Source organism: Oryctolagus cuniculus, chromosome 3, assembly GCF_051225735.1.
Source record: "Oryctolagus cuniculus isolate XC-2025 breed Fujian yellow rabbit chromosome 3, ASM5122573v1, whole genome shotgun sequence".
NCBI lineage: Eukaryota > Metazoa > Chordata > Mammalia > Lagomorpha > Leporidae > Oryctolagus > Oryctolagus cuniculus.
This window is the reverse complement of record NC_142869.1, coordinates 61,946,752-61,969,753: the sequence shown is the minus strand read 5'-3', so window position 1 is coordinate 61,969,753 and position 23,002 is coordinate 61,946,752. Positions and strand designations below refer to the sequence as shown.

Below are 23,002 nucleotides of genomic sequence, written 5' to 3'. Positions count from 1 at the left end.
CATGACAGAAAAGAAATCATACTCTTCTGGTAACTGTCAATTTACAGGCTTCAATTCCTTAAGGTTTTGTGAAAGGATAATCCTGAATGTGAGGTGGGTAATCAATTTTCAGAACTACTCTAGTTCAAAATGGCCGAAGTGGTATTTCAATACTCTTAAAAAAATATACATTGATATAATCTGAGCAAATCTGTTCACCAGACTAACATAAAAGATAATCAGAAGAAATATTCTTATATAAAAGCTAAGATGAAGAAACATTCCTAACAGAAAAATCAAGCATAGAAACTTTTACTCCAACTTTGAAACTTATCATGGCAACTATGAAAGAGGTGCGGCTTAACCATACATACAGAATGGGCCCCTGTGTTCTGAGTAGAATGGTATCTACTTAACCCTCCTCTCTCTCCAAGAAGAAATATATGGACACCTTGAAGACATGGTACTGAACTTGTAAATACTTCTCAGGTGCTAGAGATTCACTAGGAACTACTATCATAGCTCAAAAGCCCTTCTGTTGGACAGTTTCCAGGAGTGATTTACATCCTTAGTAATACTGCTCTCAACAGCTAGCTGTTGGCAACTATCTTCAGTTGTGTGCTAAGCATTCCTGTATCACTACATCCAGCCAATACATACTGCCTTATAAAGTTCTCACAAAAATAATCTTGATTCTTGAAAAAAATTTACTCACTGCTCTTAAAATATTTAGTCATAGTTCCAGCTTTCTTTTGATCTCTTAAGTTCTTCATGTTCTAGTACAGGTTCTGCTCTTCCCTGAAGCACAAGGCTAGTGTTTATCCTTAAGCTTTCAAGTTTGCTTTAAAAATATTGCAGTGTAATTGTCATAAGCAGCATCATACCCATGAACGTTTCAGGTATAAAGCCTCCCCTACATTTGTGGAGCATCATTAGTTCCTTAGTTATACTCTATTACAGAACCAGTCTTTTTCTGTTGGTCACCACTGCCAAACTTGTCAGGATTGCTCTTCTCAACAATAACTGGGTTAGTGATGATCTCAGTGCTCCCCAACCCCCGCCACCCTTATATACCTCATCATTGGGATACTCTAAATATCATGACGGATTTACGCTCTTGATGTTTCTAAGGGTTGGTGCTCACTTACACAGAGTATGGTTCTCTATCACTTGTGTTTATTAGTGTAATTGTGTCAACCTCAAAATAGGGTCTTCTACCTTGCTGGTTTATCATCTTCCCATTAAACAGCACATTTATCAGTTTAAAAGTCTTGCTAATTAACTGATGAGCTCTCCTACTCCCCACTTCGTAGTTTAGATCTGTAGTTCTGAAAGCACGTTTTTCTTGCACACAACTGCATTGGAAGTGGGGAGAGACAGAGCTCAGGCAGGTAGACATAAACCCCACGCTATTCCTCCCACAACCCACCCTTAACAACTGAACCAAGGGAAGGCTCAAAGACCATTTTCTATTCTGAACAAATGATGACACCTTCCATTTGTGCGTTTTGATATTTAACATTTTACAAGATTATACTTCATCCTTGAAATCTGATGATTTCCCCATTTTATAGTCCCAGAAGAATTCACTATCTCCTACCCCCAAGGACATAGCAAATGGCAAAGCCAGATTTTGAAGCCAACTATTCAAACTCTTTCCATTATGTTCACTACAGGTCTTTTTATAGCTTTTATGATTTCTTTATAATTCATGCCAGTATTTATGCTTCTTAGCTAAACCTAGACTTTTCTGTCACACACATGGAAGTCAAACAATGTCAAATGTTGAAACTACTGCATTTTGCCTCCTCAAGCTATTTCTTGGTCTACGTATCAACCAGCAGAGCACTTTCTACTCCCAGTTGAAGCTTCTGTGCATTTCTTTTTTTTCTCAGAATGAAAGTTAACAGTGGTAACTTTACTAATGAGGTTAACTATTCAGCTGTGGTCCAGTTCATCTTTTTAATCCTAGAGAACTTTTCGTGAGCTTAGGTAAAGATCTTAATCATGCAAATCTTGTAATTGATGGTGATATCTTTGTTGGTGTTTGCCTGTAGCATTCAGTACAAGCTCAAGTTGTGGAGGACTTTAGCCATCACAGTATATTCTGTTTTCAGCAGCCATATTGTTTTACTGTGGTCTTGTGTAGTTTGGGTAGGATGTGAGGACAAAAGCACAAACTGGCAAGTAACACAGGGCACTGTAGAGAACTCCAAATTCTTCAAATGGGTATTGCACAATGAGATTCAGCTAACTCACAGTCATACTCCATTGAGTAGGATGTGTTTAGATCACAGGCTTTGAGTTGCTTAGCATTATCAGAATAACTTGTCATGTTCCTATTAAAGAGTATGACACAAGTAATAAACTAAATGGCCTTCCATACCACAGCTGATGAAGTAATGCAACAACAAACACATTAAAAGGAGTAACACAAGCAATAGCCACTTTGAATCCAATTTTCTATCAAGTAACACAGCCTGGAGCTACCATCAGTAACCTTGCTGGCAGGGTAAGCAGTTAAATCAATATCACCATGAATCACCCTAACAGGAGAAGGTCACTGACAATAAGGACAGGGAACAAGGGCAATCTGATCTAGAATGAAGTGATCCTCTCTACGTCACAACTCTACCAGGTTAGATGTGAAGACAGATGCCAAAATTGCCATTATATATTGAACTCACACAAAAGCAAATATACAGTAAAAGGCTAAAAGAGGAAAAATCCCTCAGACCAAAAAACCAAAACTAGCTCAGCTAACCTTTCACTAATTCCCTGAGATGGCTAAAGTAACGTGGCAGGTTGGGGCATACACCACTCAGAAGCGAGCAGCTCTCTGTTGCACTTGAAGGCCAATGACAATTTGTGACATACAAGTTGTCTGTGATTTCCAACAGACTGCAGTCACTTCCATGTACTCTAAGTGAACTATGACCCTATATAAAAAAGTCACATTGGGGCACTGTTGGGTTTTCTTTCGCAAATATGTGTATATAGATACACATATAAAAAATAGTAGCAAAATTCACAAAAGAACAGTATTATGTTGAAAGCATATTTGACTTCATGTGAAATGCTCAAATTACAAGTAACATTTCTATACCCTGCCTTATTTTACTTTTTGTAGGCAAGACAGCTGTTATACAAAAATGAATTCACTTGGTAATTATGAGTCTATGAGTTGATGGTATAAATACTGACAAACTGTTCCTCTTTTAGCAGTCACAGTAAAAAGTTTGACTGCTCTGAGTCAGTTGAATAGATACCAAGAATATTAACTAAATATCTAAATTAGCTAACTTAGCTAAAATATCACATGGCTTCCCTATAAGCACATTTATTCACAAGTCAGTCTTAACTGTAGGAAATAAATGCTTAAAACACACATCAGACAGCACTACAAGTATTATTACTAAGAGAACTGAGCATCTAGTGGGCATTGGCAGACCAGGACCAGAAGTAGCATAAGATGGACAGCACTGCGGCTCACTAGGCTAATCCTCCACCTGCAGCGCCGGCACCCCAGGTTCTAGTCCCGGTTGCTCCTCTTCCAGTCCAGCTCTCTACTGTGGCTTGGGAGTGCAGTGGAGGATGGCCCAAGTGCTTGCGCCCTGCACCCGCGTGGGAGACCAGGAGAAGTACCTGGCTCTTGGCTTCGGACTGGCGCAGTGTGCCGGCCATAGTGGCCATTTGGGAGGTGAACCAATGGAAGGAAGATCTTTTTCTCTGTCTCTCTCACTAACTCTGCCTGTCAAAAAAAAAAAAAAAAAAAAAAGTAGGACAAGATGCCTTCCCTCCAGAGAACTTACAGAGTAGCAGGTATAGACTTAAATACTTGTAGAATGCGGTCAAGCACCATCATGAAGACTGAAATGAAAACTCACAGAGGTTCACGCTTACAGGAGTAAAGCCCTAGAAGAGGATTATCAAGTATAGAAAAGAACTCCCCAGATGCCCTCGGAAGCAGTGGTGGCACAAGACAGCAGGGAGCAGCTGAGACCTGGCCTGTTTCACCAGGAAAAATGGCTGCACCATCCAGGACATGAGGGTGACGGATCCTTGGCTGAGATGCCAAGCAGACAGCTGAAGCACAGGTCCAGGCATGTAATGCAGGACACTGGGACAGAACAGAAGCCCTAAGGTTGAGACAGCTACAGCAGAGCCAGAGCGTTCCGAGGACAGATGCTGAGAGCACACACATGTCAAAGAAGGGTTTGTGACGCCACTCCAAGTTATGGCAGGCATTAGCATTTTCCAGGGAAGAGACAGTGTCGGGCACAAATGGTAAAGAGAAGGTGAGTTAGGTAAGAGTGCAGGCTGAGAAGAAAGCATTCATGTGGTAGTTGTTGACTTTCAAAAGAACAGTTTTATTATGTGCTGCGCCAAACCAGACTACAAGGTGCTGAGCAGTGAGTGACGAGGATATAGGGCAACAGGGCCAGGAGAGAATTCTCCATGAAATCTGGCAGTGGAAAAGGCTGGTAGAACCAACAGAGGGAGGTTTTTTGCTCTGGCGGATACATGAGCCCATTTGTAGACCACAAAAAGGAGCCAGTATACAATTTTTTGCATCATTCTGTATTGATTAAAAGCCTAAAAATGACTTTTAATCTTTTAAAAACTTTTTCTGAAATAAAAATTAACACAAATATTAAATTATATGCATTTCACCTTGTAAACGTAATATAAACATAAAGCATTAACATTTTTGATTAATTTTATTTCTAAAGGCGTGTACAGCTCTTGTTATTATTCTGTTTCAGAATTTGTTTTGCTTCTAGACTATCAAGAGAAATTATTAACAGTTGCTTTCTAACTCTGATACAAAGGATGACACTGAGTAATCAAGTCTGACTTCTGCCTCAGACCTTCTCCCCAAAGACAAAGGGTATTGTGGGCAGTTAGTAATTTGAATAACAGTTTTCAAGTTGAAGAAGAGAAAAATCAGGACTCCAATAAGTTCTTAAAAGATGTAAATTGTTGTTCACAATTATTTTTCATGATAAAACATGCTTATTTATTATATACACGTGCTTACATATAAATTTCCTGGCTAAAATACATGCAATCACCATGAAAAAACAAATATTAAACCATCCTCACAATTCTAAGAATGCCCTTTTAAATAAGGCACTCATATTTGGAAATAGGATATAACTATCAAATTAAATAAGATGTTTAAAGAAGCCTTTTTATTAAACACAACTTTTAATACATTATCAATACAAATAGGAAATGTCTTTTAATGAATATGATATATCAAAGATATGAAGGGTTTTCTCCATATTGACACAACAAAAATAATCAGATTTGAAGAATTACAAAGCAAAATTCTGAGGACACCACTGGCTAGCAGTAACAGTTTAACCACAGTCTAAATTCACTACACCACCTGGGGAGGAAGGGTAACCATTTTTTTAAGAGAGAGAATTTCTAAACTCTTATTAGCACCATTCAAAGCTTATTATCAGTTGTTCATCTACAAACTGAAAGGTCAGGTAAAGCTTTAAAGCTAGTTTTCAGTGCAATGTTTATAGTTCCTTTTAAGATACTTGGAGTCTATGGTCTCAAAGCATGTTAAGTAATTATGCCTTGGTGGCTGCAAGGTGTTAGCATGTAGAGAAGTGTGTCATGGGAAGAAACGGGGCTTATCCTGCTGTGAAATGCGTGGTAATGTACTGTGGCTAATGCGGTGGTATGCCGACGACATGCGGGAATATGAACTGCAGCTCTGCAGGAAACTGGCGGCTATTAGCTCTCTGTGGTCACCATTTCAGGATGTCTCAGCTGCTGCCTTTTCAGACTAACTAGTTTCATCCTGTCTCTGATGTGTTCTGCAGTAGAAGCCATGTCACCTGGACTCCCAAAATACTGTTCAGTTCTAAAATCAAAACACACAGAAAAACCCCAGATTAGTAGAAATCTATTAATTACAGTAAATGCAAAAGCAAGCAAAAATGACCAAAGTACCCATGTGATATGGCCTATGTGCAAAAATCAGTTTATCTGCACACCATACTGTTTGAGTCGTAAGCAATTCAGTAAGAAAACATTTTTTAATGGCATAAAACATGTTAAGAGTTGAGAAAACTCTATTAGTGTATAAATGTCACTGTGTTTGCTTGTTTGTTGTAACTTGAATAAGCCAAATAATACAACATTGGAGATATTCTGCTTTTCAGTTTGGGGTGTGTAGTGTACATGAACAAACAATTTGTATGTATTCTTGAGTGCCAATAGCCTAATATAGCTGGCAAGTAAAATATTCTTTTTAATGCTTAGATATTATTGGGCACATTAATAGATAAAGACAGTTAATCTTCCCCTACTTGCTAAGATACTGTATTTAGAGTCATAAAAAATATTTCAGAAATGAAGAGTTCTCAGGAAATTAACTGGTTGACTTCATAATTTGTTAGATAAGAAAATTAAGGCCTAGAAAGCTAAATGATGTAAGCTTCTACGTCACACACTAGAAAAATCAGAATTTAAACTGCATCTTCATTCCGCAAATCCAGACCACCAATTTCTTTTACTTTACTGGAAGAATATATAAGAGATAAACTAAATAACCTGCCAAACTTAACAGAGCATAAACAGGCTACCATAATATTAATAATTAAAGAAAATGTCATACATACCTTTGAGAAATTTTTAATTTAGCACAAAATCCAAAAACAGATGTACATAAATTTTAAAATGAGCATAAAGGTGGGTGTCTGTGCAATTTAACTACACCGTACTAACTCTCTGTTTTATCCTAACAGGATGAGGAAATGACACAGGGACTGTATGCGGAACAGAGGCGCGAGTACTCACTCCAAGGATGACCTGCGCAGACTGGGGGCCAGACTGTGACAACTGGCTGTGGGAGGTCGGAAGGTGAGCGTACCAGAATGGAACAAGTAATCAGGATCACCGCAATAGCACTGTTACTAGCTGAAGTCTGCTGTCTTTCATTGCTGATATGTAAGATGATTTACAACTACCTTTGACTGTTTAAGTTTATGCACGACCAAAGATTTCTAAGTATAGACTGTGCACAATGAACTTTCAAGGAAACATCATGACGTCTTTTCAGTATCAATCAAAATAATCACTGGATGTTCATTACCCGGTAGTTTTAACACATGTTATGTGTCAGGTTCATTTACATTCTTTATCTACACTTAACTCTGGTAACTCAGCCACAGACGCAAAGTGGCTTGCCCAAGATATCACAGCTGGGACATCTGGATCCAGAGTGTACACTCATCCAACACAGTTTCCTAACAAAGAAAGTCTCCTTTGCTTTTATTCTATGGTTTCTCTATCATTTGAATTACATAACCTCTGGGTTGTCTCTACATGATTTTCCTTGAGAAGTCTTGATCACTAGGGATAAGGATCTTTCTGATCTTTTACTGGCCCATTTTGCAATTTCTTATTTCTTATTTCTACTATCAACTATTTGAAATGGAAAGGAACATGCGAATCAGGACTCCATCACTTTACACACGAGGAAATTAGGACAACACATCGCTCAGTGAAAAGAGAATGGATCTGGAGCAGAATCATTCTTCTACAACAAGCTGTCCAGAGGCAAAACATCTGATGTCAGCAAGTATCACTGTTACTACTGCTAAGAGCTGAGTTTGTGTTACTCTTTTTTTTTTTTTTTGAAACCAATTTATTATAGGCATTGAAGATTGGACCAAAGCTAATTTACTTGGCTTTTTAAAGATCAGATTTTCCTCTCCTAATGATTTCGCTTTAAGAGTTCACCAATAAAAGGATAAAAATATTAGAACATGCAGCATACCCATCAGGATAAACTACAGGAACAGTTAATCTATCCAAAAGTGATTTCCCAACTGCTTCAATTTCATCAAATTGCTCCTCATCATTAATAGCTTCAGGCTCTTCTGGACAGTCTTGCAAAATCTGCAACAAATAAAACAGCAACATCAATCAAGAAACACAGAAAGGAAATCAAGCTCATATAAATTTAGTAGATTGAAGTTTTGGGTTTATTCTTGGCATTTTCATATATACCTTGCACAAGATTGACTTATTAGCAAGTCTGGCTAAAAAAATCAGAACCGGATAAGAGTTAGGAGCAGCAGTTAAAATACATAGGCTCATATCCCATATTGGAGTGCCTGGTTCAAATCTTGGCTTCTCTGCTTCTGCTCTAGCTTCATGCCACTGTGTTCCCAGGGAGGCAGAAAATGATGACTCGAATACTTGCGCCACCGCCATCCACATGTGAGTCCCAGATTGGGTTCCAGGCTGCTGGCTTGGTCCTAACCCAGTCCTGGCTGTTGCGGGCTTTTGGGGAGTGAATCAGGGGATGGAGGGTCTGACTTTTAAATAAAAAGAAAATAAATACAGAGGCAGCATTGTGGCACAAGTGGGTTAAGCTGCCACTGGCATGACATACTGGTGTACAGGTTTGAGTCACAGGGCTCTGTTTCCAATCCAGTTTCCTGTTAATAAGGTTGAGAAGGAAGTGGAAAATGGTCAGGTACTTGGGCCCCTGCCACTTATGTGCAGGATAATCTCTCCTTCCCCCCTTTCTTTCTCTCTCTCTGCCTTTCAAATAAAAAATCTTAAAAAAAAAAAAAACTTTTTTAAAAGAACGCCTTTCCTACTTTTAAAAAAGGAAATTCAAATAACAAAATGAAATACATATTTCCTACCAACAATATAAAAAAGTCTATAGTGATTTCCAAGAAAAAAATAAATCTAGACTACTACTTCAAAATTAAGTTTAACCTGTTAAGAAGTCTTCTCTCACTCACTAAGCAGCTATTTACTGAATAGTTTACCATCTGTTTATTTAGCAGTTTGCAATGTGAATAAGATGTAGGCTCAGTACTCAAGGACTTTATAGACTTCAAAAACGAAAGAAAAAACAAATGACCAACAGCATGTTAAGAGTACAAACATGTAACTTATGTGAAGACCTAGCTGGACACTTTAAATGATCCATCTGCTCACTTAACTGACAGAAATTGATCAGCTTACAATTCTGAAGTAGGAAGCTCTATAGTCTTAATTAGATACAGTTTTTTTTTCTTAACTATAACTATTTAAATTTAATTTCAAGAAAGAACTGCAAAATTTGGAGGAGGGAACAGAAAAAGAAGCATTTATTTTGCAATGTTTTTTGCACTGTATTTTACTTAATCCAATAGTGTTATCTCAGTGTCACTCACAAATAGACATTTATTTTTTATTTTAACATTTAACTTAGACATTTCCCAACTGTTATACTATATAACTTGCTTACAGTTGTGGTTACATTTATGTTTGCTGATAATAAAATAAAACAATCAAGAGAAAAACAGTACCTGATAAAAAAGGGCTTTACACAGGTTTGCAAAACAAAATAACCTTAAGTCCAGTTGATTATAAGCAATTTAAAGGCAAAGTAGCAGAAAAAAATAGAAGTACTAATTTTCTATTAAAAACTCATAACTGTATTTATTCTTATATGACCTCTTAAGAGTTTTAGATCTTAAAGTATCCTTGCAGGTGACTTTTAAAAGTAGTATCCTAAAAAGGTACCAGTGGTTTTAGCAGGCAGGTAAAGAAAGTGGTCCTGCGACTACAGGGAGTAGGGGAGCTCCTGGGGTAAAGCTCTGTTGTTTCAACAGTACACTGAACAAACAGAAACTTCCTCAAGCAGCTCACTTATAGTCATGTACTTTTCTGTACTAACAGTATAGTTCACAATAAAAAATTTCATTGGTCAGTAAATAAACAAGCTAAGCCATCCTATATACTTTCCTTTGTCATCATTAGGCCCATCTTAACCAAAACACTTATCTGTAGGGTTCAGTGACCAGAAACGAAAGAGTTAGCTATGGACACCTTCCAATAGTTTTATGTTTATTCTTACTCTCATTCTTTCAGTTGGATAGTCTCTACTTTAAATTATAAAATCACAAAATTTTGTGACAGTTAGTAGTAGCTGACAAAGCAGAGTTTCTTCTCTGGGTGTAAAGCAAGAATTCAAGTCATGACACCCTGGAGAAGCAACATAAGGGAGGGACCCAGTTTTGCCATCCTTTTTTTTTTTTTGGACAGGCAGAGTGGACAGTGAGAGAGAGAGACAGAGAGAAAGGTCTTCCTTTGCCGTTGGTTCACCCTCCAATGGCCGCCGCACCCGGCGCACTGCGGCAGGCGCACCGCGCTGATCCGAAGCCAGTAGCCAGGTACTTATCCTGGTCTCCCATGGGGTGCAGGGCCCAAGCACTTGGGCCATCTTCCACTGCACTCCCTGGCCACAGCAGAGAGCTGGCCTGGAAGAGGGGCAACCGGGACAGAATCCAGCGCCCCGACCGGGACTAGAACCCGGTGTGCCAGCACCACTAGGCGGAGGATTAGCCTAGTGAGCTGCAGCGCCAGCCGCCATCCAGTTTTAATTTGAATACTCTAAAGACAATATATTGCATCTAAATGGACTTCTACAATGGGACTGGCACATTTTTAAAAAGATTGGTCATAAATTAATTGCTAAAATGGATACATTTTAAACACACAATAAATACTATCACAACTACATTTTTATAAAAAGCAAACCTTTTCAGCATTTGAGTGAAATGCAATAGCCATTTCCAACCTATGTACTCTCTCCTCAGACGCAATGGTAAACTGTTTCCACACTCGGTTCAGGCGAGGAAGGGTGTCCCCTGAGGACCGAGAAGTGCAGCGCAAAGACTGGCACAGCACAACAGTCGCCTGTAACAACTGTCTACCATAGTCGTAAGTGCTCTACAAAACAAACAGGAAACATGAAATTATAAGGAAAGAATTCTATAAAGAAGGATGAGAAAGGTGTCCAAGAGGACTATGGCAGCAATTAAATGATGCTACTAGAAATCAATTAAATGAATCCAGTGGCCATTATTACTAAAATGATCTTCATGCATAAATAATGCTGGGGATGCAATTGTTTTAATTTATAATAAATTTCTTCTTTGTTAGGTCTCTTCCTTTTATTCTGATTTCCCCATTTCATTCTGAAAAATTCCATGGGCCAAAATAATATCTGCTCAATAATTAACCACAATAAGTGGGTGAAATTAGGCACTTCATATTCCATATAGGAAACCACAACTGTTACATTGTGAATTCGATTATTAGGGAAAATAAATTAAGATACTTTTCACCACAACTCTGTAATAATTTGTTAACATTAGAGAGATGCAGAAAATGAGGTTTCTAATATACTGACATGAACATATATTTCAAATTAACTTCTGCAAATGAGCAGCTGGATTGCTTAAAAGGGCCATAATATGAAACATAAATCAGAGGGAGCATACAGAATCTTTATCTGAGGAAGTGTTGGTGCACCAGCTGACATTTTCTTAGTTCTGGGATACTTCTAGAATAACAAAACTAACCTTCTTAGACTTGGAGGATTAAATTACACTACAATCATGCAGAAAGCTATTCAAACAGTGAGGGTGTAGAAAAGGAAGGTAAGCAGTTCTGCACCTGTGCAACATCAACAAATTTTCTATGCTTTTCCAGTAAAACTTTCGTTTCCTGAGCATCATCACCCAATCTGATGTGGGTCTTAAGCAGAGCATCCAGAAGTTCACTGAGCCATTCTACGGCCTAAGTTAAAATAGAGCAAACTGAAGTTAATTCATTACTCGCTACTGGTTACACTGAAACATCATATTTATACAAATATTATGATCAATTTGTTCATCACAATCTTAATAACTTATTTTATTCCATGCCAAGGTATATAAATTAATGACCTCTCCTAGTCTTCAAAACTTTTAAAATATGAAGGCAAAACTACTAAAGAGAGACAGTCTTTTAAGATTAATATCACATAATAGAAGATCATGTATTTCTGTAATACTCATCTTTTGGGATCTCATTACAGATTTCTGTTACAATTTGAAACACACATTTCCTTAACATTAAGCTGAAATGATGTTTGGTGGCTAATTATACAAAGGTATCAACAATTTCATCTGGCACTGAAAATTCTCTTGTGAGTTAAAAAGCAATGTGTTACACTAGCCTTTATTCTGGTATGTACCTGACAACATACTCAACAACAATAAACAACAGTCACAATCTTTAGGTTCAACAATGAATTCACTGAGAAGATAAGAGATCAGCAAGCAAGCTGAGAATACCAAACTTAATTTTTCAACAGATGAATGCAGAATCTGACCTAATGAGTTTCCCTTCTAAGGATCATGAGATACATACTCTTCTTTATAGTTAGATGGAATTCATCTTCCAAAAAAGGGGTCCTTACCTGGGCAGCATCTTCTTCACACTTAAATAACTGCACCATCTGAAGCATCTTTAACCGTCGCACATCTACCATGTCTTCACATCTAATGAACCCAAACATACACTTAACTCATTATTCCATTTTACTGATTGCTGTTATAACACCATCATGTGACACACACAACTCACATGCTACCTGAATGATACTGAGTGACAACCTCTCTTAACTCATTAAGTCTTAAGTTTTCAATTCTGTGAATGTTCAATCATCTAGTATTTATTCAAAGTTACCATAAGTGATATTAATTTCTCAATTTAAGTCTTTATAGGTATCTCACTAGGACTTTAGGATGTAATATAATAGGTTAAGGATAATATGGATTCTGCAAAATATTGAAGCAGAGCATAAATGCATTAATATCTTAAAACCCAAAGAAACCTGCATTGCTAATTACTACTAAACATAACTTAAAAATATAAAATTCTCAAATTCTCAAATATTAGTTCAGTGAATGATGGTCTAAGGGAATTTCCAAAAACTAACATGTTTTCATTGAAGTATACTGCCAAGAATAATATTTAATTCTAAATTTTAAAAGGCCCTCATCTGCCTGTTTAAAGGAGGGAAAAAACTCTACAGATCTCTGGGTGGAGAAAAACACAATTCAGAGTACTTTTTTAAAAATCTCTTTGCAGTCTGTTTAGATAATATACTCAGCTCTTCTTCCATGTACTGTAGGTGGGAAGGGCATTCTCACAGTAGAGCCAAATCCCAATAACAAGTTATACAATAGGTACTAGACTACTACAGTCACAGTTCTAACAGAAAGTTTAATGAAAAGGTTACCACAGGTACTAAGTTATACTTAGATAGGAGTAAGACATTCTGGGGCTCCACTGCACAGTAGAGTGACTACAGATAGAGTGTTACAAATTTTCTCATGTTCTTGGAATTGTCTTTGAAATCTTTTGATATTAATTTTAAAAAGCTATAAGAAAGAATTTTGAATGTTTTCACCATAAAAAGTGGTAAGTATTTGAGTAGGTATGTTTACCCTACTGTGTACATTATACAATGTATACATGTATCAAAATAGCAGAAGGTACTCCATAAATACACAATTTTATGTCATTAAAATAAACAAAAAGTGAACTAAGAATACAGAAGTTAATAATCTGAGGGTTATTTTTATAAAGATGCTCTCAATAAAAATGTAGCATAATATTAAGCTGTAACTTGGTTAAGGCAATTCTATAAGGTACTGAAGAGAAGTGACAACTGTTTCATAAAATCTGAAACTAAAAGCAATGTAAGACTGATGAAGGGCCGGCGCCGCGGCTCACTAGGCTAATCCTCCGCCTAGCAGCGCCGGCACACTGGGTTCTAGTCCCGGTTGGGGCGCCGGATTCTGTCCCGGTTGCCCCTCTTCCAGGCCAGCTCTCTGCCGTGGCCAGGGAGTGCAGTGGAGGATGGCCCAGGTGCTTGGGCCCTGCACCCCATGGGAGACCAGGAGAAGCACCTGGCTCCTGCCATCGGATCAGCGCGGTACGCCGGCCGCAGCGCGCCGGCCACGGCGGCCATTGGAGGGTGAACCAACGGCAAAGGAAGACCTTTCTCTCTGTCTCTCTCTCTCACTGTCCACTCTGCCTGTCAAAAAAAAAAAAAAAAAAAAAAAAGACTGATGAAGATGACATTATATATATAATCAATACATATTACATGTTATCTATTAGATGATGTGCTGTGAAGAAAATAAGACATAATCCTTCCATTATTAAGTTTCATAATGTCTACTATTTGGGGAGAAGGACTTTTCAACAAAGTAATAAATGCTTTTATGGAGCTATGTAAAAGCCTTAATGGGAGTAGGGAGGAATAAGTGACTAACTTGCCTTAGAAATCCTAAAAGGTGTTCTATTGAGGCTTGGAGAATAAGAGGGAACCCATCAGGCAGAAAATGAAGAAAGGAGTATTAGTTACAGATGCATGAAACAGCATGACATAGTCAGGAAAATGAAAATAAATGTGTGAATTCTGTAGGAAATATGATGGGTCTCCTGCACTATTCCTGAAAGAATGAGCTTCACCTGCAGACAGGAAGGGAGGTCATTGAACAATGGTTTATATAATCTTTGCACTTTAGAAAATTACTCATGGGTGTAACAGGCTGGTGAGGCACAATGATTTTAGGACAAATCCCAAGTTTGGTAGCAGATAGAAACTTTAACTTAGATATAAAAAAACAAGAGAACAGCAAGTTTGGGGGAACAATTATTACAATCTGGATATAAATTTGAAGAGTATATGTGGCACCCAGCCAGCAATGAGAAGTAAGCAACTGGAATTATGACTCTAGAGCAAAGAGGTGGGGTCTTGGCAAGAGCCCTAATATTAAACCTTGTTAATGTCAAAGAAAATCATTAAAGTAATAAGACTGTCCATAAAGAAGAGAATTTGGCCTCAGAACAAACCTTAGGAAGCAGTGGATCTATCTACAGAACAAGAATCAGAGAGGATATACAGTGCCAGGAGGAGGATCATGAAGGAGTTACAAGAAGAAAAGTCAGTTGTGCCCAACACTATTCAGAGTCAAATAAGAACCACAAGTATTTCATGGATTGTGGCAAAGATCAAACTTACATATGAAAATTACAGTTAAGAGTGAACTGAATTGAAATGATGAGGGTAGAAGCCAGACTGAAGAAGACTGAAAAGTTAAATAGAGGTAATACAGAAGTGGTATGAATGTAGGTTAGACTTTCAAATGACTTGGCTGGGAGGAAGGAATGAGAGCTTTAAGACTTGAAGACAAAAGTTTGAACAAGATCAACACAGAAGTGCAACTATTTATGTTTTTTTTTAAACAAGAGAGATTTAAAATTTTAAATGAGGCACAGGAATGAGTAGATAGTGGGAACTGATGGAATAAGAGAGAGAGAAGACAGTTCTGAGTCTATATGGAAGGAAGGCTTTAAGAGGCGAGTTCCATCACTTCTGTAGTTTATACTTCTGCAAACATGAGGGTCAGATATAGAGGGAATTTCTGTTCTCTATTTGCTTTGCAATACAGAGAAGGGTTTCTGAAAGTCTTGTGCGTGACAAAATTTTATGCACTCATGCTAGATTATTTGTTCTTGAACATTAATCCTTTACTTTGCAACTTTGAAGTTACTGATGCCAACTGAGTTTTCAAAGACTCCTTTGAATTTCCAGTTCTGTGTCAAATGATACAAAGCATAATCAGTCCATTGTCTAATCATTCCACAGTGAACAGGAGAACAATGTGTGTATGGCATTTTGTATGAAGTTCAGATGAACAAACAGATCAGAGGAGAGAACAGATTTAATAGTAACTCTAAACTAAATGACAAAGGAAAAGAAAAATTCTCCAAAAAGGTTTTCTTATAGCACAGTAGAGTCCTAGGCTATATTGAGGATACATAATGTGAAGTACTTGAATCAAACTGAAATTTTAATTACAGGTATAAATGGAAAAGGTACGCAATAGTTGAACAAATTGTCATTGTTAGTATAATTATATACAATAAACAACTATATGTCTACTACATAGCAGAAAATAACTTTTATTTTGTAAAGGATAAGTTATGTAACTTTCATTTTAATTAACACTCTATTAGCTTGGTAAAAAATAACAGTCAAACTTTGCCTTTGTTTCCTAAGCTGCATATCTTCCATCACTCCTTGTATGTGGTCCACATTTTCTTTATTTTCAATGGTTACATCCTTTCCATAGGCCCAGGATGCCTGATTGGAGATCTGATCCAGGAGACCTTGACCTTTTTCACGTAAACCTTGCAAGCCCACATCTAAAATAAAAGTTATTAGATATAATCTCTTAAATAGCCAAGATGTTCCCCCTCCCTCAACTAAACGCCCACAGCAACCTCTGTACTTGGATTCAAGCAGAAAAAACCCTTTCACTGTGGCTCATTGGAATTTTCCTTTGTGCAAAATTCTCCCCTATGATAATTTTCAAAACTTGAATTTCCATAGATCATATTTAACTTGTAAATACTCAAAGCAGAAGGAAGCATGGGAACTACTATTTTGATGAATAAAATTTTTATATTTGTTTCCCTTTCTGCTTATCTAACTTTTAGAAGAATAAAGTATTTTGTTTAAAAATGTGTAAGATTTCCTAAGATCGCAAAACATTCACGTGACACATAATCAATGTAAACACTGTGAGTAAATAGAGTCCCAGGTACACACCATGATAAACAGCATTTGGGATATGTTTACAATATTCAATGTTAGAAATGTGTACAGGAATTCTTTTCTGTTTTTTAAGGAAAAGCATGGCATTTTAAAATAAACTTTACTGAGCATATTAAATGCTAAATATGTATTATGCATATTAGCTGTTAAGATAACAAAGAGTGCAAGTAAAATGTCAATACAAACATAACTTTCAAACCAACTCCCTCAAGTTATTTTCAACAACTGATTAGTTTCAGTCATGTGCTACCGCTTTCTGCTATTACTTTGCTTTAAGGTCTTGTTTCTCTTTCCCTACTCCCCTTTTCCCAGGTTCCCCTGAATATGACACACTGCCTTCCCATGTCCATATCCCCACTTAGAGATGTCCATTGCTATTTCCCACTGTGGAAAATGGTAAACTGCCTTGATGTCATATGACAGAGTAGCTTAGGGAAACTGGACCATTTTCCTCTTAGAGTATGTAACCTTGGCAATATTGCTAGTTTGGAGAAACAAATGCACAGAACCAAACCAACTATTTTTTCACAAGGTTAGCATATGGTAACAACAGAAATCATTGCATAAAACACAGTTTGGGGCATACAGGGTTTACCACAGAACACTTCACAGCTAACTGCAATTTATGCATGCACTACAAATGACTGTTCATAGTAAATGCAAGACATAGCACCTGTAGATATAGCTGGGCAAGCAAGGAAGGCTAAAGGCCCAATGAAGGGAGGAGTGACTCACCAACAATGAAAAATAAATTTTTTACCATTAAATTATACCCCCTTGTGGGGGGAAAACACCTGTTTTACCTGTGCTTCTTGCAAATAATTAGTTCAGTATAAGTTTACTTAATTGTCTAACAATGGTAATGATTTTGTTTTAAAAAGAACTTGTATGTTTCAGCATTTTTAAAATCTGCTTACCAACACTTTTCAGCTTCTCTTCAAGCAGTTTTAAAGTTTGCTGAATCGATGCTCCATCAGCTGGTGCTACATCTACGCACAACATCCCTAATAAGCCATCCAACTGCTGAGACAACTAAAGCAGAGGGACACCAAAGAGATAACCCTGATATAATCAGCATCTAAAGTGTTTAATGATTAATGAGGTTTATATCTAACAAGGTTATCACAATTACACTTGAAAAGACTATGCTGTTAAAAGACAAGGACCAGTAATTAGAATACACATTATCTGGAGGACAGACAGACAGATGCATGCACTGGGAAAACAAAGAAGTATATCCAGGTCAGCAGAATGGAAAACATTATTGTTGCCTCCATTTCCATCTAGTTTATAAAGCATACACATTGAGAAACTGTCAAAATTAAATATATCTACCAGTTTACAGCACTCTAGTTAGATAGTAAAAGGTTTAACTGCATGCAGAATAACATAATATAATCCAAGAAAAACAAAGAATTTTATCTCATTACTCCCACCAGTACATTATTTTATTGTTCCAGAAAAAATAATTAGGAGGCATGCAAACCTGCAAAAATCATGTGTAGGTAAGTGTTCAGATCATTTGAAAAAAATAAGAGTAACCAAAGTGGACACTTACATCTTGGGCAACACCATGAAATTCAAGAGCTGCTTGTAACAGATTTTGCCTAAATTCCAGCTGACTGGCCTGTCGATAACAAACATCACTAAGTTGTTGCTGCAGTGACTTCAGTTCCACAAGATCTTCCTCATCCCCAGCATTCAAGAGTGCTGCAATTTGTTGATTAAGCTCCACGTATACTGCAAACCATTCCTGTAACCAAGATGTTGCAAAGTAAATTAAAGATCAAATGAGTTACTGGAGGATACTATATCCTATAATTTTCCCAGATAAACTAGCATATGAAAATTATGCTAAGGCAAAATTATTCAAATTGAGAGTGAAAAATTTTCAACCCCCAAGTCCTTCCACTACAATACCTGGACTTTACTACTTGCTAAAACCGAAATCTGCTGTATCCTCACCCTGGTCTCTCAATGTTTGCCCTCTCTTGCTCTAAGTAAAAGCTGTCCAACCTCAGAAACAAGTTAATCTGTTGTTCAACAGATTATTGTTTTTGTTTCCACAAACCTGGAAGTAGGACTGATGGCTGTCTGAGTCCTCATTACTACTTTCAGACCATTTATTCCTCTCTTCTCTCAAAAACTGCATCTCCTTTGAAGGGCATGATGCTAGATTACACAGTTCCAGCTTTGCCTCTTGCATTCCCTCATCCATGGGGAGGTTAAGCAAAGGTCACTGAGCACCAGCTTCTTAGCAGCTTCCTCTATGCAGATCAACACTCTAAGCCCTCAGGTCCTAGACTCACTTCCAACTATCTCCCATACATCCCAGCTCAGTTACCTGTTCCACTGGCCATTAACACCTTGCCATCATAAACTACCATTCAGCTATAAAGATCTCCATTCCACAAATCCCATTCTCTGACCACCAGGTACTGACTTTCCAACTCACTTTATTTAATATGTCCACACCTAGAACCCAAAGGAATCCACCCACCTGTTGACCTAAGGGTATTCTACTGTCTACTACTCCAGATGTCCATCCACCCTTGGTCAAGAGCTATAGTCACCCAGTTTATAAACCCATGCCTATGCTCTACCCTTCTTGCTTCTCTCAGATCCACCTGTCAAAACTTTAAACCCAGGGGCTGACACTGGCGTGACAGGTTAGGCTTCTGATTGCGATGCCAGCATCTCAAATGGCTGCCAGTTTAAGACTCAGCTGTTCCACTTTCAACCCAGCTTCCTGATAATGCACTTGGGAACACAATGAAAAATAGCCCAAGTGCTTGGGCCTCTGCACCCACGTGAGAGACCCAGAGGCAGCTCTAGGCTCCTAGCTTCAGCCTGGCCCAAACCTGGCCATTGCAGACACTTGGGGAGTGAACCAGCAGATGGAAGATCAATAGATCCATGTGTATGTGTGTGTGTGTCCTTCTAGCTCTGCCTTTCAAATATATAAAACATAAGTAGAAATAAAAACCTTAAACCTTGTTTCCCTGCATTCTGTGTGCCAGTACCAGCATGGCTGCCATGGCTGGAAAAAACCCCTCTGCAGACACATCTGGTTTGAAGTGATTACTAAATAGCCTCAAATGGAGCTTTGGAAATACTTTTATGTTTCTCTAGTCAATTTACTTTTTTTTATTCTCAGGATTACCTTCACTCCTTAAATCTCCAACTCTCTTTTACCTCTTCACTCTTAGCCAAATATCTTGTTTCTTAATTCTCTGAAAAGCTACCAGGAGAGAATTCTCTCATCTTCCCCTTGACAATTCATAACATTCCCTTCTTCTGTGGCCCTGTGCTCTGTCCTACTGAAGCAATGGATGGCCCTGTCCCTGCTTATAAGGACAGTGCCTCACATGACCATTATATCCTACCTTCCATTGCCCACACACGGTTTTGTTCTTGGTACTAACTTTGCTCTTCCTTTCCCATCAATTCTTATTTTTTCAGTTGCATTATTTCCAACAGCATGTGCTGTAATCTCTTATATTACACAGTAAAATACACACTTAGGATTGTGCATTTTACTATGTCTGAGGGAATTTCAAAACGCTTATAGAAAAATGGAATTAAAAGTTTATTTTAGATTCCAAGATGGCTGAACATGGAAAAGACTTGCTGATTCTGACTAGGGAAAGATAGCAGAAAAAAAAGTTGGAGGAAGTCTATTTCCAGAGGAGAGTTGCAAAGAAGTTCACAGTGGAAACGCTACAGAAGAGAGAGGAGTACTGTGGATCAGTGAACAAAGTGCGCTGCGCACCAGCAGTGGGACCACCATTCATGACTCCTGCACCTGGAGACTGGAGGAGACTGGAGGGGACACCAGGTTCTGAGAGTGAGGTGAGAGCAGGTTGCAGCGGTGATACTGCCTGAGGGAGAACCTTGTGGCCCACACTGTCTTTGAGTCTGACCTGCAGTCCCGGTGGGCAGTAGGATACCCGCCAATCCAGGAAAGAATCACCCCACAAGGGCACCCGGCAACAGGAAGGGAGGAGGCGCCATCTTGACACAAGTAGAGTCTGCAGCAGCTCTTATATGCAAACAGGAGATTTTAGCAAAGGGGGAAATCCACATTACCCACTGCCTTTGAGTCTGGCTGGGACTGTTAACAGGGGGCTGGGTGCCCCTTTAGGATTGTGAGATGCCCCGAACCTCTCAACCTATCGCAAGCTCCAGAGCTCAATCTGGCAAGGCAGAACACCCACACATAGCTGGATCTGGAAACATCTCTGCTCTCTGAGTGGGTGAGGCAGGCTCACAGGGCAAAGCGGTGATCCTCTGCACCTGTGACTGTGGGCGAATTGCAGGCTCTGACTGTGGCAATCCTGTGACTGCCCATTAGAATGCAGGGTGTAGCTGGGTCTCCGGGCAATCACTGTGTCTAGTGTCAGACCTCAGAGCTCCCTGACTCCTTGGGGTGGGGCAGTGCTGAGGATCCTGTGCTCATACTGAGGACTGCACATAGATCCTGTGAGCAGTTCATGCGCCAGCGAGGCTGGGGATTGTGCCCACACTGGGCATCAATCACGTTGGAAGAGAGGAGGTGAGGTTGTGATTATGCCAACAGATGTGATTATACCCTCCGTGTCCTGCTGACAGCAGAGGAGATCCACCACACCCAACCTGGGTGTCACCTGGATTCTCATCCCATCGTTGAGCACTGACCAGTGTTCCCTAGCACTCCCCAGCACACACCTCTAAGTATTCATTGAAGGTGCAGACACTCCACTAAGCCACAAAGGCATAGTTCAAAGATAAAAACCATCAGTGGAGAAAACCAACTTGACAAGACTTTCCACAAATGCTTAAAAATAAAGACAGAAATACAAGAAACAAGAATAAGGAGGAAAACATGACTCCCCGAAAGGTATGCAACACTTCAATATTAGAATGAGAAGACAAAGAGATTGATGGAATGCCTAAAAAGGAATTCAAAAGCCTAATCACAGGATTACTCAGAAGCAGATTCATGAGTTAAAGAAATCAACACATGACATGCAGAAAATATATTCTCATGAGATTGAGATTTTGAAAAGAAATCAAACTGAAATCCTAGAAATGAAGAATTCAATATGTCAAATAAAAAATTCAGTAGAAAACCTTAACAACAGACTAGGTGAGGGAGAAGAAAGAATATATAAGCTCGAAGACAAATCTTTGGAAACATCTCCGTCAGACCAAGAAAATAAAAGAGGAAATTAAAAAAATGAAAAACAGTGTTGGAGATTTATGAGATACCATCAAACGACCCAGCATACTAGTCTTAGGAGTTCCTGAAGGTGTAGTAACAGAGAAAGGATTAGAAGGCTTATTCAGTGAAATAAAAACAGAAAACCTCCTCACTTTGTAGAAAGAAGGAAATATTCAAGTACAGGAAGCACATAGAACTCCTAATAAACATGACTAGAAAAGATTTTCCCATGGCACATTATAGTCAAACTTTCAACATTAAAATATAAAGAAAATATTCTAGAATGTGCATGAGAGGAACAGCAGGTCACTTTCAGATGGTCTCCAATTAGACTCACAGCTGAATTATCATCAGAAACCTTACAGACCAGGAGAGAATAGAGAGACATAATCCAAGTTCTAAAAGAAAAAAACTGTCAACCCATAACACAGTACCCTGCAAAGCTCATATTTATGAAAGAGGGCGAAATAAAGACATTCCATAACAAACAGAAATTGAAAGAATTTGTCACCACCCATCCAGCCTTACAAGATGCTTAAGGATGTGCTGCACACAGAAACATGGTCATCACTATGAAAGAAGGTGAAGGCAGAATATATCCAAGTGGAAGTACAAAGGAAATCCAAAGTAAATAATAGGAATATTTATGGAAAAATGGCAGGGCCAACTCATTACTTTTCAATAGTAACCTTGAATGCAAATGGCCTCAACTCTCCAATTAAAAGATTCAGATTGGCTGAACGGATTAAAAAACAAGATCCATCTATTTGCAGCCTACAAGAAACATACCTCACCATCAAAGATACATGCAGACTGAAGTGAAAGGATGGAAAAAGATATTCCACGCTAATTGAAAGCAAAAAGGGGAGGTGTAGCAATCTTATTATCAGAAAAAAATAAGCTTTAACACAAAAACTGTTAGAAGAGATAAAGAAGGGCATTGTGTAATGACTAAGGGATCAATTCAACAAGAAGATATGACTGTAATAAATGTATCTGCACCCAGGTTGACTGGCTATTTAAAACAAATGTTAATGGACCTAATGAGTGACACAGACTCCAACACTATGTACCAAATGGACCTAACTGATATCTATAGAACTTTTCATACCACAGTTGTGAAGAATAAGCATTCTTTTCCTCAGTACATGGAATCTTCTCTAGGATAGACCAAATGCTAGGCCATAAAGCAAGTCCCAGCAAATTCAAAAAAATTGAAATCATACCATGCATCTTTTCAGACAACAATGGAACAAAACTGAAAATCAACAACTCAAGAAACTCTAGAACATATGCAAATACATGCTCCTGAATGAAAAGCA

The 23,002-nt window shown here is 38.3% G+C and overlaps 1 protein-coding gene across 5 annotated transcripts in view; it reads right to left on the bottom strand.

Moving 5' to 3' along the window:
* Positions 1-1,857: 1,857 nt before the first annotated feature.
* The window catches only part of SESTD1 (SEC14 and spectrin domain containing 1), a 150,882-nt gene continuing 129,737 nt past the window's right edge, over positions 1,858-23,002 (bottom strand). For 3 of the 5 annotated variants that reach the window (XM_051848393.3, XM_051848394.3, XM_070070584.2), the window contains exons 11-18: positions 18,036-18,230; positions 17,395-17,509; positions 15,906-16,065; positions 12,260-12,341; positions 11,473-11,595; positions 10,552-10,743; positions 7,784-7,905; positions 1,858-5,863 (exon numbers count right to left, since the gene is read on the bottom strand). In XM_051848393.3, the coding sequence (XP_051704353.1) occupies positions 5,734-5,863; positions 7,784-7,905; positions 10,552-10,743; positions 11,473-11,595; positions 12,260-12,341; positions 15,906-16,065; positions 17,395-17,509; positions 18,036-18,230 (1,119 nt within the window). In that variant the 3' untranslated portion in view covers positions 1,858-5,733. The remainder of the gene's footprint in view (positions 5,864-7,783; positions 7,906-10,551; positions 10,744-11,472; positions 11,596-12,259; positions 12,342-15,905; positions 16,066-17,394; positions 17,510-18,035; positions 18,231-23,002) is intronic. The other 2 variants (XM_051848395.3, XR_016230737.1) reach the window with 2 other exon arrangements.